The sequence below is a fragment of the Gopherus evgoodei genome, unplaced genomic scaffold (genome assembly GCF_007399415.2).
Source record: "Gopherus evgoodei ecotype Sinaloan lineage unplaced genomic scaffold, rGopEvg1_v1.p scaffold_48_arrow_ctg1, whole genome shotgun sequence".
NCBI lineage: Eukaryota > Metazoa > Chordata > Testudines > Testudinidae > Gopherus > Gopherus evgoodei.
The window spans coordinates 894,428-911,823 of NW_022060069.1; the positions used below are offsets into that span (position 1 = coordinate 894,428).

Here is a 17,396-nt window from a genome sequence, read left to right on the forward strand (position 1 = left end):
ACGGGGGGTGGGTCCCAGACCCCCAGCACGGGGGGGCATAGACCCCATTTCCCCTCAGGACGTGCTTTGGGGAGGGGCTGCAGTTCGGGGGCTGGTTGCAGAACGGGGGGTGGGTCCCAGACCCCCAGCACGGGGGGGCATAGACCCCATTTCCCCTCAGGACGTGCTTTGGGGAGGGGCTGCAGTTCGGGGGCTGGTTGCAGAACGGGGGGTGGGTCCCAGACCCCCAGCACGGGGGGGCATAGACCCCATTTCCCCTCAGGACGTGCTTTGGGGAGGGGCTGCAGTTCGGGGACTGATTGCAGAACGGGGGGTGGGTCCCAGACCCCCAGCACAGGGGAGCATAGACCCCATTTCCCCTCAGGACGTGCTTTGGGGAGGGGCTGCAGTTCGGGGGCTGGTTGCAGAACGGGGGGTGGGTCCCAGACCCCCAGCACGGGGGGGCATAGACCCCATTTCCCCTCAGGACGTGCTTTGGGGAGGGGCTGGAGTTCAGAGGGGTGGGTCCCAGACCCCCAGGGTGGGGGTCTCCCTGCAGCCCCCAGCACGGGGGGGCATAGACCCCATTTCCCCTCAGGACGTGCTTTGGGGAGGGGCTGCAGTTCGGGGGCTGGTTGCAGAACGGGGGGTGGGTCCCAGACCCCCAGCACGGGGGGGCATAGACCCCATTTCCCCTCAGGACGTGCTTTGGGGAGGGGCTGCAGTTCGGGGGGCTGATTGCAGAACGGGGGGTGGGTCCCAGACCCCCAGCACAGGGGAGCATAGACCCCATTTCCCCTCAGGACGTGCTTTGGGGAGGGGCTGCAGTTCGGGGGCTGGTTGCAGAACGGGGGGTGGGTCCCAGACCCCCAGCACAGGGGGGCATAGACCCCATTTCCCCTCAGGACGTGCTTTGGGGAGGGGCTGGCAGTTCAGAGGGGTGGTTGCCAGACCCCAGGGTGGTGGGTCCCCTGCAGCCCCCAGCACGGGGGGGCATAGACCCCATTTCCCCTCAGGACGTGCTTTGGGGAGGGGCTGCAGTTCGGGGGCTGGTTGCAGAACGGGGGGTGGGTCCCAGACCCCCGGGTGGGGGTCTCCCTTCACAGACCCCCGCTGGGTTGGGGGGGGGGTTGGGCACAAACTGGGGCCGCTGCAGCCCCACGCGGGGCCCCACTGACCCCCCCGCCCGGACCGGGAGCAGCCGCCTCTAAGCGGCCCGAAGGGCGGAGGGGAGCCCGCCCCCTATGCAAACGAGTGGGCGTGGCCTTCCCGTGCAGGGGGCGTATCCCAGGTGGGGGGCTGCGATTGGGTATTCGCTGGGGGGGCGGGAGCTCACCTGCGTGACGCGTCGGGGCGGGGCGGCGGGGATTGGTCGCGCTGCGCGGGGGGCGGGGCTCACCTGTGTGACGCGGCGGCCAGGGGCGCGCCGGGCTCAGTCGCCAGGAGCCGCTCGCGGGAATGGGACGCGCGGGGCTGGTGCTGCTGCTGCTGCTGCTCGCCGCGCTCGGCGCCTTGGCCCGGGGCCGCGAGGGGTCGGGGGGGCCGCCGCTGCTGCAGGGTAAGGCCGGGGGGCTGGGAGGTGAGCTGGTGGGAGGGGGCCTGGCCGGACACTGGGGGGGGTGGAGTTGGGGGGCTGGGAGGTGAGCTGGTGGGAGGGGGCCTGGCCGGACACTGGGGGGGGTGGAGTTGGGGGGCTGGGAGGTGAGCTGGTGGGAGGGGGCCTGGCCGGACACTGGGGGGGGTGGAGTTGGGGGGCTGGGAGGTGAGCTGGTGGGAGGGGGCCTGGCCGGACACTGGGGGGGGTGGAGTTGGGGGGCTGGGAGGTGAGCTGGTGGGAGGGGGCCTGGCCGGACACTGGGGGGGTGGAGTTGGGGGGCTGGAAGGACAATTGGGGGTTGGCCGGACAGTTGGAGGTGTGGGGGGGGTGGAGTTGGGGGGCTGGGGGGTGGAGCTGGGAGAACAGCTGTGCACGGGGGTTGGGGTGCGGGCAGTGTGAGAAGGGACGTGGGGGCTGCGCTTGGGGAACCTGGCAAACCTTGTGGGGGGGTGTTAGAAATGTGGGGGCATGTGAGGGACTTGCTGGGGGCCTGTGGGGAGGATGTGGGGGTGAGCGCTGGGGGGGGCTAGGGGTGTAGGCTGAAAGGGGCATCGCTCACTGACTCCCCATGTCTGTGGGGTGCAGGGTGGGTCTGTGATGGGGGGGCGGCGAGTGACCCCAGTTGCTGCCCTGGCGGCCTGCAGGATCCCAAGCCCTGGGGCAGGGGCTCGATAGCCAGGGGTGTGGATCGCTTCCCCTCCCCCAGTCCCTCACTCTGCTGCTGGGTCTTTAACACCTGTTCAATGTACGTCAGGGCCGGGCTCTGCCAGGGACCTCCCTCCCCCCCCGGGGGGGGCCGCCTGGGGTCTCCAGCAAAAGGGAGCCAGTGTTGAGACTGGGTGGGGGTTTTACACACCAGCCAGCCCATCCCACCCCGGCTTAGTGAGACTTCCTGGAGAAACCTCCTGGCAGGTGGTGGATGTTCCCTGTTGCTGTGCAGTCAGATGGGTGTGTGTGTGTGTGTGTGTGTGTGACTCGATGGGGGGTGGGGGAGGCGCCGAATCCCAGGGCACTGGCAGAGTGTTTACTCTAGTGTATCTGCCTGCTGGCCTCTCACCCCAGAAGTGGCTGCACCTCACTGGGGTTTAATGGTTTGCCCTGGCTTTTACACTGTGTGCGGAGGGTCTGAAAGCTCTTTCCTTCGCTGTCCCGCCCATGGGCTGGGATCCCACTGTGCTAGGGGCTGTACAAACAACAAAAAGGTGCCACCTGCCCCAAAGAGCTGGTCTCCTGTCCCTAAGGTGGGACCTAAACCCAGGAGTCCTGTCCCCCGCGCCCTGTGCCTGCACCACTAGGCCGAGTATCCACTGTGTTATGCAGTGGTGGTGTAGCCTGTGGGTCCCAGGATGTTGGAGAGACAGTGGGTGAGGTCATGTTATTGCACCAGCTGCTGCTGGTGACAGCCGAGCTGGTAACAGATATGGCCTCACCCACCATATCTCTGGGCTGCCCGTTCCTGGGGCAGGGGCTCTAGAAATGGGCATGCTCGTCCCTGGGGCGGATGGAATCAGGTTTCAGTAGGAGAGCGCCTGTCCTCCCCTGTAGCTGGCATGAGTTACAGCGGTGCTCAGCCAGGGGTGTGCTTACCTGTGGGGGTATGCAGAGACCTTCCACGGGGCACATCCGCTTGTCTAGATAGTGGCCTGGTTTTACAAAGCCTCATGAGGTCTGTCACACTGAAATGTCACACACTGACTTGTTGACACTGCTCTGTGTTCTAGCCATGACATGCCAGTGCCATATTCATAGTCCAGCGATTTATTGTATGGTAAAAGTGAAAGAGCCAGCAATTGTTCAGTGCTACTGTGCGGTGACACTTCTGTATTTTGTAAGCAAATAGTTAAGTGCAGTGAAACTTGGGGTACGCAAGACAAATCAGCCCCCTGAAAGGAGGACAGGAGTCTGGAAAGGTTGAGTGCCAGTGGCTTACAGTTGTCAGGAACCATGTCCTGGGCACAGAGCTCCCTTGGTGACCACACACAGACACACAGACACACACACACACACCAGAACTTGCAGCAAAGTCTAGTTGTTACAGGGGCTGGAGAGAGAGGGATGATGGCGTGGCTCTTGCAGCCAGGACCAGGTAACCTGGGCCATCGCATCTGGCTAAGGGCAGCCCCTGGCAGCTCACCATGGGGGGAGCCAAGGCCCAGGCTGCAGGGGAAGTGAGCAGCGCAGACCCTGGGGCAGAACCGTGGCTAACGGGAGAAGAGGGTGCCGGAGTCACTGCTATTTCCCTGGTGTAAAGATGGCTCCACTGCCCTCCTGCTCTGAGTCTGAGCCGATGGAAGGTCACTGGCCTCAGAGCAGGGAGCTTTCTGCAGCTTCCTCTCCCCACCCCACATCCACCTTATCAACAAAACAACTTCCTGGTGAGCGCAGGCTGCTCTGAGGGCCCCGGCCTCTCAAGGACACTTGCTGTGGTGAGCTCCCCTGCACCAGAGTAACCAGTGGTGAGTTAAAAACCCGGTACAGCCCTCAGGGTGGCTGCTCTGCTTTGGGTTGAAGAAGAGCCTGTTCCCGCCAGCGAGAGGAAACCCGAGTACCCACACAGATTTGCACTGTTTAACTGACTTGGCTTTTAAATCGATACAAGTGGCATCAGTTTCCCCCTGTAGAGAAGTCTGTTTGGAGGGTGCAATGTGCAGAGACACAGGGGTCCCGGGAATGCGATGGCTCCCCAGAGCTAAAACTGGGGGACGGCAAAGATGAAAGGACTTGCCCTGCAGTGAGGCCGTGTGTTCCGGAGACTTGGGACCTGTCAATTCAGTGGGGTTCTCGTGAGGCCGAAGTGCGAGAGCATCACAAGGGGTGTCTTTGTTACTGGACACGTGGAGTCTGTGGGATGCCGAATTCACACACGTGGGGTGGGAGCCAGTCACCCTCCTGCACTCAAAGGGCTGTTTAAAACATTGTTAATCTCATCTGTTATGGGGGAGCATCTAAGGGCCGGGTGTGTGAGAGGCTTTCCAGACGGGGCTGGCTGTGCGAATGGGACCATGTGTGCGAGGGGCCGTATGAACGGGACCGTGTGTGCGAACGGGGCCGGGCGTGCGAGGGGCTGTGCGAACACAGAGCAGGAGACTCTCCTGCAGCAGCTGCATCTCCAAACCCTTCCCAAGTGCTGTTCTGTGCCCCGCGCAGGGCTCTCCTCCCGGCCGTGGCTCAGGGGTTATTTCCCATGTTTCTCCAGGCCAAGGCGGCTCCATCTCTGGCCTTGAGGCAGAGAAACTCAGGGAGTCTGAGTCTCCTTGTGCTGTCGAAATTCTGCCGTTCTGACACGGCTGCTTTAGGCCTGCTCTGCAGTGGGTTAAACGCCTGCCCTGCCCGAGGCTCAGGGCAGTGGAAAAGGTGCCTAGGGGCTGGCAGCTCCACGAGTCTCTGGAGCTTCGTGTTTGACCCCCCCCCAACCCCTGGCTCGTCAGCGGTGCCTGTGCCAGGCGCGGGAATGAGCCTGCCGTGACTCACGAGGCGGATGTGAACCTGCCCTGCTGAACTGCTGCTCTCAAACCACAAAGGCCTGTCTGGGGAGGGCGGGCGTGTGCCTGGCCGGGGTCACAGCAAGGTGGTAACTACCTGCTGGCTGGGATGTCTCTATTGCTGCCCGGGCCGGGGGCAGGGAGGGGTATAGTGGAGACATGGGAACTCCGGCAGGGAAATACTCACTCCAATACCCGCCTCTGTTGGCAGCGAGGAAGCAGCTTGTGTTTAAACTTGGCCAGGCGCGCTGGGGTGGCCTCTGATGGGAACAGAGTTGTTCTTTGCAATCGCCCCAGGCCACTGCCCACACGAGTGGGTCACAGGGCGACAGTTCCTGGCCCAATGAGGTCACAGTCTGACTGTGGCTCAGAACTTCCGCTCTCAGGACCTACGTGTCTGGGATTATAGAACAAAAACCTCAGCGAATGGGATCCAGAGCAAACAGGTTCACAGTCCCCCCCCCCCCCCCCAGTGAATCATAGCTCCTCTCTCGAGGCCTCCCTCTGCTCCCAGGGAAGGGGAGGAACTGGGGGCTGTCTAGAGGAGCCAGGAGTCCTGCTGGCAGCGGGAAGTACAGGAGTGTGTGCGCCTGGGTCAGGTCCTGCCTGCCTGCAGTGGGTGGCGTGTGCCGGGGACACGAGCCTAGTGAGCTCTGGTGCATTGAAAAGCCTGCCGAGCATTTCCAAACAAACCCCAGCCCTTGGCAGCTTCAGTCGAAGGTCCTGATCCTGCCATTAGCGCCACCAAGGAGCACAGTGTCACCACGTTCCCTTGCTGAGATCGGGGCCAAGGAGAGCAGGGATCTGGGGCTTTCCCGTGCGGCCTGGCTCCCACTGAGCTGCAGTGGGACAGGGAGGAGGGCTGAGCCGGCAAGCCATTGAGGCCACTGGGTTGGGTCAGGCCCCTGGGAGGGGACTGCTTTGGGGCAGGGGGTGTCTGTGGGTTCGGGGGGCCCTGGACTGGGAGTGAGGCTCCGAGGCGCTACCCCAGTGTAAACAATGGTTATTGTGTCTTGCTGCACAGCCACAGCCCAGGGGTGTGAGCCAGAGTGAAACTGGGGGTGGCAGAGCCGGTCCAGCCTGTTCTGGGTGATGTCACCGAAGGCCCTGGCCAGGAACGGGTGCTCCGGTGTTCAGGGGGGGCTCCAGCTGCCCTGCTGGCACCGCAGCCCTGGAAGTGCTGGGGGGGGCTCGAGCCTTCTGAACCTGAAGGTGGAACTTCCCACAGCTCCCTCCCCTCCCCGGCTCCCTGATCAGCCAGCCGAAGGGAAGGGCTGGCACATGGGCCCCCTGCCCTGGGAGCTGCATTACAGGCTGGGCTTGTCTGACTGGCATGGGAAGCTGCTTTGATCCCTTTGTTTTCTAACTCCTCCCAGTCCCATGGGGCCAGGGACACTGGCTGAGGGGCTGGGCACAGACTTGTGTCATTGTTACCTGCCTTGTAAAGGAGTCTTGGGGTGGCAGAGGGGGGCTGGGCCTGAGTCTTTGCTCCTTTATGGTGCTCGAGCCGGAAGGGGTTAAAACAAACTGCTCTGTGGGGCGCCTGGCCTTTTTAGGGAGCAGGTGGAGCCTTGGGCGGGGAGAAGAGCAGACTTAGCATGTGGAAGTGAGGGCTGATTTACCCAGAGCCAAGGGAGGGGGTTTTCTGGGAATGCAGAGGCTGGCAGCCTTCCTGCCTCTTGGGGAGGAGTGCAGTGTAAACAGGCCAGGACCTCAAGCCTCCTGGGGGTTGCTGCTCTGCTGGAGAAAGCTGGTCAGGTTTGCAACTGCGTAGCTCAGGGCTGTTCCCGAGCCCTCTGAGTGTGCAGCCCCTGGCGCGGGGGCTGGAGCTGGGATAGTGCAATGCTCTGTCCAGGTGGGAGGGGCCTGGCTGTGGCAGGATTGCTGGGGGTCTGACACCCCTGTGCTCCGTCCCAAGCAAGGCGAACGTGCGGGGAGCTGGCTTGTGGGCTGCTTGCCCCCCAGCCCTGTGGCGTGACCCTGGGGCTGCCCTTCTGCTTTTCTTGTCTGGAAAGCACAGCTGCTAGTTTGGGAGGGGGTTGAGATTTCCAGGCAACGCTCCTCCAGCTGCATGCAGGCTCTTCGGCTCCCCAGAGCACGATGGGGCTTGGGGTGCGAGTTAATCTAGTCCTGGCCCCAGGGGAGGGAAACGGACGAGACCTGGTTTCGCTTTTTCTGCTCTCCCCTGGGCCTCCTGCCAGGCCTTTGCTAAATCCCTGTTTACCAACCACAGGCTGAAACCGGAGTGTGGAACCAGGAAGCACTTGGGGTGTTTAATTTACAAACTGCTTTGCAAGAAATGTTCTGAAAACAACAGAGAGCCTGGGGGCAGCCCTGGAGAGCTGGGGTCCTTGGCACATCATAGCCCTGGGCCCACAGCTGCACTCCACCCTGCGGAGCGACGTGGGCTGAAACGCGGCAGCTCCGGCCCCGTTCTCGGCCTGCCATCCCAGGCAGTCGCTAACAATTTGCTGGCCCCAACGGCCAGCACTCACTTCGCTCTAGCGCAGGGTTCTCAAATGTCCTGGCACCGCAACCCCCTTTGGACAATGAAAATAACCCCCTGGCCCCAGGAGGGGAGACTGAAGCCTCAGCCTTGGGCTGGGGGGGCAGAACCTCACTGCCCTGGGCGGGGGGATCAGAGCCAAGGGGCTCAGCGTCTAACCTGAGCCCAGACATCCAGGGCTTTGGCCCTGGGCCCCAGCAAGTGTAACGCCAGCCCTGGCGACCCCATTAAACCTGGGTCCTGACCCACAGCTTGAGAACCGCTGCTCCAGGGGTGGGAGCAGTTCTGAGCAGCGCTGGCTCTGCAGTGGCTGCTGAGGGGAAAGCCCCATTCGAGCAGCGTCCTCTTTGCTGAACTGCCGCTTTGGGCTTTCTCCCGGCCGGCCCCTCGTGCCTGGGAGGAGCTCCCTGTAGGCAGCGCCACTTCATCACCCCGGGTGTGCTGAGAGCGCGGGGCTGCCACGCTGACCAGCTGTTTGCCGAGATTGCCCTGTCGGTGCTGGGGTCAGGGCCTCTCTGGGTTCAGTTTCTGCAGCACCTAGAAACATCAGCTTGTTGTTGATAAGATGCCTCTGCTTCGGTCTCCAGAACGTTGCCTCTTGCCCAAGGTGGTGGGCAGATGCCGGGCCTCCTTCCCGCGCTGGTGGTACAACGCCACGAGCCGGACGTGCCAGCGTTTCACCTATGGCGGCTGTGGGGCCAATCTCAATAACTTCTTGGTAGAGGACGAGTGCCGGGTGACGTGCGCCGTGGCCACAGGTGAGGGAGCAGGGGGGTCCTGCTGTTGTTTTGGGCTGCGACCTCGTGTGGCCTGGCTGCCGCGTAGCTTGGCGGAAGGTCTAGGGAGCTGTGGGGTGCCTGGCCCTCTTCCTTCGGCTGCTTGGGCATGGCACGCGGCTGCCAGACAGGGAGCATTAAGGCAGGGACCAAGCAGGAGCAGATCAGGACTAGGGAAGAAACATCTCTCACCCCTGAGCCGCTCAGAGGCCCAGTGGGGCTGGGCTGGGCTGGGCCTCGGAGTCTGTGGAACGGACAATAATCTGTCCTGGCTCAGAGAGCACCTGGCTGCAGGGGAGCCCAAGCCGGGCTGCGAGGCAACAGATCTCCGGGTGCAGTGCCAACAGCCAGTGGCACTGACGCTGTCTCCTCTAGCGTGGGGGAAATGCTTGGCTTGCGTGTTTCACTCGCAGGGCGGGTCTGACGTCAACCCCCTTGATTTCCAGATGGGGAGAACTCGAATGAGATTCCGCAGGCCAGCCAGAGTGTAGTGCAGAGCGCAGATGGTGAGCATGGGGGGGGACTGCCTTCCGGGGGTGGGGGTGGGGGTGTTACTGTGATCTTTTGGGACCAATCCTGCTCCCCTCCCCTCCCCCCCCGGGGCTCTCCCAGCCCTGACGTGCCGTGTGGCTCCTTGCTGGGGCCGGCGCCTTTCCCATGCGGAGATAAGCAGCTACCAGCAAGGTGACCTCCTGGTGAACCCGGAACATCTGACGGGGGATTGCTCAGCACCCTGCTGACTGCGGCCCAGCCCTGGTGAGCCCCGCAGCCTGTTCAGAGCCGACGTTCCCCTTAGCCGACTGGGCACTGATGGTGCCGGCCCGACCCTCCCTTCCCAGTGACCGTCAGCTGCTGTTCCTCCTGGCCCCCCGCTTCCCATCCCCTCGAGAGCACGGGTCTGTGTGTCAGATCTGGAGCCCCTCAGCCCCCTCTGGCTTTTTTCCTGCCCCCTGAGGTGGGGAGAATGCTCAGGCCGGGGTCATTGACCTCTCCTCCCCCGGGGGCTGCCTCGTGCCCTGGGACGCAGCCTGGGCTGCTCCCAGGGCAGGACCGACCCCACCTGAGTCTGGAAGCAGCCAGGTATTCCTGGAGAAGAATCGGTAACGGCAGCCATCGGCCCCGAGCTGCTCCTGTGTGGCCGGCGCAGCTCCGCAGCATCTGCCCAGTGCTCTGGGGTGGAGTGGGGGCATTAAAGCCGCCCCAGTGCCTCTCCTGAGGTGGGGCGCGTGGGCAGCGCTTAGGGCATTGGCTAGGGCCTGAGACTCCCTGTGCCCTGGCGCGAGTCTGCAGAACGGGGGCGGTGGCCATGAAAGGGGCTGCAGGGCTCGAAGGGAGCTGGAGCTGGTTCTGCGGCAGCTCTGGGTGTTGGACTGGCTGCTGCAAGGGGCTGGGCCGGACCCCCCCGACGTGCCCGTTCTCTTCTCCCCCCCCCCGTCACAGAGGAGCCCGCCAGGCGTGTCCAACCTGCCAACACCACTTTCACCTATAAGGTGATGTTTCTCCACGGCTCTGGGGAGGCTCATCTGCCCCATGGGCCCGGTCCCCGCAGACACATGCCGGGTGTCCAGGGAACTGGCCAGGCTGCCCCCGCGCTGAGCGGCGACTCGCAGGTAGATCCGAGGGGCGTTGGATGCAGCCCCTCGTCTCTGCTGCTGCCATCTGTCTGCTGCACTTCTGCAGTGCCAGGACAGACGCTGGCTGCAGCCGCTGACCTAGGCCTGAACTTAGCCGGGTCCTGCTGGGGGCAGCTGTCCCAGACAGCATGTGCTGCTGGGGGTCCCCTGAACTCCGGGGGATAACCATGCCCCCCCACTCCAGGCGATGGCTTAACGCTGCTCCCTCGCCCTGTGTGTGCCCAGAACACTGCCTGGCCAAAGCTGCTGCCGGCCTGTCGCGCCTCCTTCCTGCGCTGGTGGTTCGACGCGGAGACGAAAACCTGCCACCAGTTCATCTACGGGGGCTGCAGAGGCAACCGGAGTGAGGCAGAGTGTCTGGCCAGGTGCTCGGGTCAGTGCTGGCCTCCAGGGCCCGGGCCTGCACCTCCTAATGCCCGGATGCTGCGTGCTAGGGGCACGGGACAGTCCCTGGGCGACCTCTGTCCAGGCTGAGCTGACTGACCAGGGAGGTGCTCCTTGCGCAGGGGGGAAGCAGGCTGAGTAATTGGCCTCTCTGGGCGCCTCCTGGTAAGGCCGCCCCAGGCCGAGCTGGCGCTGTGGGGCAGGGAGTGGGAAGCCAAGTCCCTGCGTTGATGTGCTGACCTGTCGCCCCCAGAGCCCTGTACTGCGCCCCGCCTGACCGGCCCCTGCCGCGCTGCCTTCCCTCGCTGGTACTACGACCCGGCCGCCAGGGCCTGCAAGCAGTTCACCTATGGGGGCTGCAAGGGCAACAAGAACAACTACCTGCGGGAGGAGCTGTGTCTGCGCCAGTGCAGCGGGGCCACAGGTGAGGAGCTGCTCGGTGCCCCCCGTGAGGCAGGGGCGGCTCCCCGGCATGAGGCAGGGTTTGGGGGGGGCAGGCTGGCTGGCGGAGCTCTGGATTGGCTGGCACGGCCCTGGGGGTTGCTGTTCGCGTGGGGCACTGGGCTAGGCCCTCGGCTGGCCGCTGACGGTGGGGGGCAGGCAGGGAAGGGGCCATCTAGGGTGCAGCCCATCTCAACTCGCTTTTCCCTCCTGCAGGGAGTGCTGAGGGGCCCGAGCCGGGCGTTCACTCCAGCAGAGGTAAGCGGCACTCCAGCCCTGTCTGCCACGTGGTCTGGGTGGGATCCCCTTGGCCAGCAAGCTGGCTGTGGCCGGGTTAGGCTCATCCCAGGCCTGCGGGTGGGGACATGGGCAGAGCTGTGCCCTGGTTCCAGCTGGGATCTCCCCTCTCCTTGGGGCCCCTGCTGCTCCGCTTGGGCTGTGCCGGGAGGGGTTGGGGGCCACGAACACAGAGCAGGAGTCTGCACTCAGAAGCTGCTGCCTGTTCCTGGCTCTGCCTGCTCGGGACTCGCCCCAGGCTCCGAATCCTGCGGCTCACCTGGCCCTCTTCTCCCCACAGTGGTGGCCCTGGCCGTGCTGCTGGCCATCCTCGTTGCTGTCCTGCTGGGCTCTGTGGTTGTCTTCTTCGTCTGGCTGTGCAGGAGGAGCCAGGAGCTGTCCCTGAGCGTGCCCTGGAGCCCGCTGGACGACAAGGAGTATCTGATGAGCAACACCTACACGCTGTGAGGCCGGGCGGCCGGCCTGTGGGCTGCCCCTGCTCCACTGGGCCTCGCCCGTGTGCACAGCAGAGTGACTGGAGCCGGCTGTGTAGGAATATCCCTGGGTCATAAACTCCCTGCACCAGCAACTGCTGTGTTTGTGGCCCAGCCACACAGGCGGGGCCTTCGCTGCACCCAGGCCTCTTTCTCGGGGGCTTGCTTCCATTTTTTTAAACTTTTTTTTACCAGAATAATTAGTGTGAAACCTGCTAGTGGCAGCCGCCTGGGGTCTCAGACACCTGCCCACCCCAGCTGCAGCCAGCAGGGCCTTGCTGAGGCTCAGGGGCATCTGGTGCTGTTCCTCTGCTTAACAAGCCTTTATAATCGGGGGGTGGGAGGAGATTTAAATAGCCAGATCCCCAGGAGTGCCGGCCGCATGCTGCCTGTGCCTGCCTGCGGGGCCCCCTTCCCTAGAGCGCAGAGCGGCTGCTGGGGGTCCTGCCCTGTGGGGCTGCTCGGGGACTTGGTAGCAGGATGTCCCCGGTAGGCGGTGTCAGGTATAAATGCCTGTGATGGGGGGGAGGGGGGAGCTGTTAGCCCCACAGGCAGTGGGTCTGGAATTCTGTGAGCAGCCTGCCCTGCCCCCAACTGCTCTGCCTGGGGGACCCCAAGGCACCTAGAGGGTAGCAGTGGCTCCTGCCCCCCACTGCGCATGGATATGGTGCCATGCTGGCTGTAACTTCCTGGCACCTGGGGATTGCAGTGGCAGCACCGTGGCTGCAGCTAGGGTGAGTGACCTAAACCCTGGCCCCGTAACCTGGCGTAATGCCCTGGGGACAGGGAGCTCCTGTGCTGGAGGGGTCCAGTGCTGCCTGGGCCCTGGCTTCCTTGGGGGTATATTTCCCCCTTTCCCCCCCCATTCCTACCACGTGTCTGAGCTGCCCCATCCCTGCAGAGCAGTGCTCCTGGCCCAGGCCAGGGATCCCAGTCACGCTGCCCCATCCCTGCAGAGCGGTGCTCCTGGCCCAGGCCGGGGATCCCAGCGATGCTGCCCCTGTGGAGCGGTTCTCCCAGTCACGCTGCCCCATCCCTGCAGAGCGGTGCTCCTGGCCCAGGCCGGGGATCCCAGCGATGCTGCCCTTGTGGAGCAGTGCTCCTGGTTCCTGCTGGGGATCCCTTGCAGAGCAGTGCTCGTGGCCCAGGCCAGGGATCCCAGCGACGCTGCCCCTGCAGAGCAGTGCTCCTGGTCCGTGGTTGAGCAGGGCAGTTCTGGCCTGCAGGCTGCGCCGGTGGCCAGTATGAACTGGAGCTGGGTTCAGCCCACACTCCAATGCCTTTCCATGGCATAAACCTCATTGAAACACACCAGGAAACCGGAACCTGTCTGGCTAAGTCTCTCCTTTGCTGTGTCCTCAGAGTTGGGGCGGGGGGGGATGCTCACTCCCCGCCTTCCAGCTCCACCTCTGCTCAGTGTCTGACACCAGCCAGCACCTGGGCTTGTTCCCAGCGCTGTTGGGGGGTCTAATGTCTGAGCCCCACATCATGGGTGTCGCTAGCAGGGTTGTTTTAGAGGGCGGGATGTGGAGCTCGCCCGAGTGCAAGGGGCGGAGTTGGGCACTCGGCTGGGCTAGCTGTTAAATTTGTTTTTTACACTGAGATTTCTTTGAATAAAGGAAAAAAGGAAACGGTTCCTTTCCTGTGCCTCCTCCAGGTGGGGCCTGCCCGTACCCCAACACCTGTGAGTGGTGCTCAGGGCAGGTCTACGCCTGCTGTAGCGCTTCGGTGGAGAAGCTGAGTCCACAGGAGAGCTAACCCCCCCAAGGTGGGAGCAGCTCTCCCTACCCCATAGCGCTGGGGCCAAGTCTTGCCTGTGTTGTCTCCCTGCCCAGGCTGAGTGGCAGTGCCAATGCTGGGGTGGGGGGGGGGGGAGGGACACCCCATGCGGGTGCAGCGAAATGCAGCGCTGGGAGATCAGCCCCGTGAGCAGTGCCAGCCCACCCTGTCCATGTGGCTGCAGGCTACTGGCCCCCAAGCTGCTGGGCTGGAGGGCAGAGCCAGCTGCTAAGAGACACATGCAGCCCAAGCCAAGCAGAGCCAGGCACCGACCTAAGCCAGCCCCAGACCTGGCCCCTTTAGCTGCAGCTGTGGGCAGGGGCCCCTGGGCGAAGCCAGAGATCTCGTGGCCCCTGGAGCGGTGCTGGAAGAGACCAGGGACTGAGGCAGCTGGGCCCTGTGGTCGCAGTCCGTGGCCCTGTCCAGTCTGTCTCAGCAGGGCTCCAGGCTGTGCCAGACTAAAGCCCGGAGCAGGTCCCTGGCAGGCCGGGGGCTGCTGCATGGCTGAGGGAAGGGGGGGCCTCTCCAGTGTCCATTCAAGGCAGAGCAGGGGGTGGGGCTGCCCCAGGGTGGGGGGAGGAGAGTTTAGTATAAAATGGAAACAAGCTGCTGCTGAAGCTGTTTATTTACATAGGAGCCCCTGGCTCATGGAGGTGTCCAGGCTGCACTGCACGGCCGTGTCCTCTCCTCAGCTAGAGCAGAACTGAGAGCAGCCCCAAGGCTGCTCTAACCGTGCAGGACCCAGCACAGTGGCCTGTACCCCCACAGAGGGGCTGGTTAATGGCTTTGTGCCTCCCCCAGCAGCTAGCTCCACATTAGCCCCGGGGCAGGGGGCAGAATCACTGGAGGCCTGCATGGCCTGCAGCACTAGTGGTGCCTTTGTCCCTCCGAGTGTGGGGTGGGGATGGGCTCCAGCAGCTGGGCACAAGTCCTAGGGCCTGATGCCCTGGCTCCCTTTGCTCTGCCAGCTGCACACATGGATCCCTCACCGGCCAGGGTTCAATACGGTGCCTGGCTGAGTTCTGAGCCTGGTGGGGGAGGCAGCAGGAGCCTCCTACCCTGGGATCCCCACCTCTGACCTCGCGTCCTCCAGCTGGCCGGGGACCAGCCATGTGCTCATCTTCCCCAGCCGCTGTGCTGGGAGCAGGTTGGCGGCCAGCCAGGCCCAGCGCTGCTAGGAGACAAAGCCTGGATCAGAGACGTTTGGCCCCTTGCGCTCCCGGAGCCCAGCCTGCAGCCACGCTGCCCCAGGCCCAGCCCTGCCGCTGTTAGCTGGCCTGTGGGCAATATGTGCCCACCCCCCCCCGGCTGTGCAGCCCTGGACACAGCCCTAGGCCTCCCCCCAGAAGCACCCAGCTCCGCCACCCGCCTCGGCTTAGCGCTTGGCACAGGGCCCAACAAGGATCGTCTCTGCCAGGCAGGGGAATGGGCCCAGCTGGGGGTCCCACTAACGAGAGCTGGGCTGGGGCCCCTGCTGTGCCTACTGGCTCAGGGCTGTTCCTAGGCCCCCAGGGACCCCGAGAGTTCACAGAGCAAAGGCTCGGTGCCGGTTCTGTACCTGGGCTGCCGGGCGGGGCCTGGAACCAGCAAGTGCTCACCTGACGAAGATGTAGAGCACGTGGCCTGGGTCAGAGACCAACACCCTGTGGGCAGGAACAGTCTGTCAGCCAGGGCCCGTCCCCCTGGCCTCTGGGCCCCACCACCCTGTACTTTCCTCCTGGCTTCCCTGGGGCCCTCGCCCCACATCACGTGAACCGAGCTGCCCCAGGGGGAGGTGGCAGCAGAGATGGTTCCTGAACCCAGCGTGCCTGGGGCCAGGCCTGACCCTGCCTCACTGGCCACGGGGCTTGGTCACAGGACCAGGCTGCTTCCGAGGCACCGGGGGCCACGGGGCTTGGTCACAGGAGCAGGCTGCTTCCGAGACACTGGATCCAGCCCCACTGAGCCACAGCCACCCCCTGCTATCTGCTGCCATGGGGGGCAACAGGCCAGAGGGGTCTGAGCTTGGGGCAGGCTGGGAGCCAGGACTCCTGGGTTCTATCCCTGGCTCTGGGAGGGGAGTGCAGGCTGGTGGTTAGAGCAGGGGGGCTGGGAGCCAGGACTCCTGGGTTCTATCCCTGGCTCTGGGAGGGGAGTGCAGGCTGGTGGTTAGAGCAGGGGGGGCTGGGAGCCAGGACTCCTGGGTTCTATCCCTGGCTCTGAGAGGGGAGTGGGGGCTAGTGGTTAGAGCAGGGGGGGCTGGGAGCCAGGACTCCTGGGTTCTATCCCTGGCTCAGGGAGGGGAGTGGGGTCCAGTGGTTAGAGGGTGGGGGGGCTGGGAGCCAGGACTCCTGGGTTCTATCCCTGGCTCTGGGAGGGAAGTAGGGTCTGGTGGGTTAGAGTAGGGGGCTGGGAGCCAGGACTCCTGGGTTCTATCCCTGGCTCTGGGAGGGGAGTGCAGGCTGGTGGTTAGAGCAGGGGGGGACTGGGAGCCAGGACTCCTGGGTTCTATCCCTGGCTCTGGGAGGGGAGTGCAGGCTGGTGGTTAGAGCAGGGGGGGACTGGGAGCCAGGACTCCTGGGTTCTCTCCCACTGTGGATTCCCTGCCTGAAGCTCAGGCCACTCCCATTGCTTAGGGCAGTTCCGCTCCCTGGCCCCTCGCCAGCTCCGCTCCCTGCTCGGGCCCCTGCCTCTGGGGCAAGGCAGATGCTGAGTCGCTGGGGAGCAGCCAAGCCCCGTGTTGCACCGGAGTCTGCCAGCAGGAGTGAGCCGCCTCAGGCGCCCTGCGGAATTGGCCCCTCTCTGGGCAAAGAGCCCCGGGAGGCACTAGCAGCTGGGCCCACGACCACCTGGACCCCTTGTAGCTCTGCACTGGGGCAGGAGCTGGGAGAGAACCCAGGGGTCCTGGCTCCCAACCCCCTGCTCTGACCATCTCCCAGGCAATGTTGCTCTGAATTAACCTCTTGTGCCAGCTTGGGGTCCTGCTGAGCCGGGCCTGGGAAGCCTGGCAGGGGGTAGGGGGAGATCTGCAGCCGGTGGGGGTGCAAGTCCCATGGGTGACCTACGTGAGGAGGTGATGGGCGGCTGGCCTGGTCGGGTGGGGGGGCTCACATGGGCCTTGCCCTGGCACCTGGCCCAGGTGGGGACCCCGCAGGACTCACCGCTCCCCCCAGTGGTAGAAGGCTCGGTCCTGGTAGAAGTTGCACAGGAAGAGCCAGAGGCTGATGGTCTCCATCCAGAAGATGAGGAAGAGGAACCAGAGGGAGGAGAGGAGGAAGAGCTCGCACGCCATCCTGCCAGGGGGAGAGGGAAGCTGGTGGGACAGGTAGTTCCACCCCTGGGCTGGGGGCAGGGCGCCAAACCCACACCAGGCAACGGCTAGAGACCCAGCACGCAGCCTCCAGCTTCGCACAGAGAGTGAGACCAGAACCCGGGCCCCTTCGATAACGCTGCACACGTGCTTTCACGTGGCACGGTCGTGTACTCGCACGTGGCCTGGTCACATGTGGCACTGTTGTGTACTCGCATGTGGCCTGGTCACATGTGGCACTGTTGTGTACTCGCATGTGGCACGGTCGTGTACTCGCACGTGGCCTGGTCACGTGGCACTGTTGTGTACTTGCACGTGGCCTGGTCACATGTGGCACTGTTGTGTACTCGCATGTGGCACGGTCGTGTACTCGCACGTGGCCTGGTCACATGTGGCACTGTTGTGTACTCGCATGTGGCCTGTTCGCACGTGGCACCATCGGGTGCTCACACGTGGCACACAGCACACGTGTGCTCCGCTCTCTGCCCACCTCAGACTGACGGTTCTGTGCAGCCCTGGGAGCTTTCACGGCTGGCAGCCCGGGGGTGGCACTGGGCTAACTGGGTGCTGGGGTCCCAGGCTCCAGCGGGACACCCCTGCCCTGGGGTTCAGAGTTGGTGCTTGCTGCCCAGAAGCTATTAACGGCTGGAGCAGAAGGCTGGGGGGTGTCATTGGCAGCAAGTGGCTTCCAGACCCCTTTGCGCCCGGGCCGGGGTGATCGACAGGGGCCCATGGGCGCCCCCCACATCCTCGGGCACT

General features: G+C 64.2%; 1 protein-coding gene across 1 annotated transcript; it reads left to right on the top strand.

Annotated features, from left to right (window-relative positions):
* The first annotated feature begins 1,437 nt into the window (after window positions 1-1,437).
* On the top strand, window positions 1,438-12,588 carry SPINT2 (serine peptidase inhibitor, Kunitz type 2). The gene is made up of 6 exons (XM_030546652.1): window positions 1,438-1,537; window positions 8,152-8,322; window positions 8,787-8,846; window positions 10,612-10,782; window positions 11,016-11,057; window positions 11,377-12,588. Exons 1-6 carry the CDS (start codon window positions 1,438-1,440, stop codon window positions 11,541-11,543), a joined length of 711 nt encoding a protein of 236 aa, XP_030402512.1. The 3' UTR covers window positions 11,544-12,588.
* The last annotated feature ends 4,808 nt before the right edge of the window (window positions 12,589-17,396 follow it).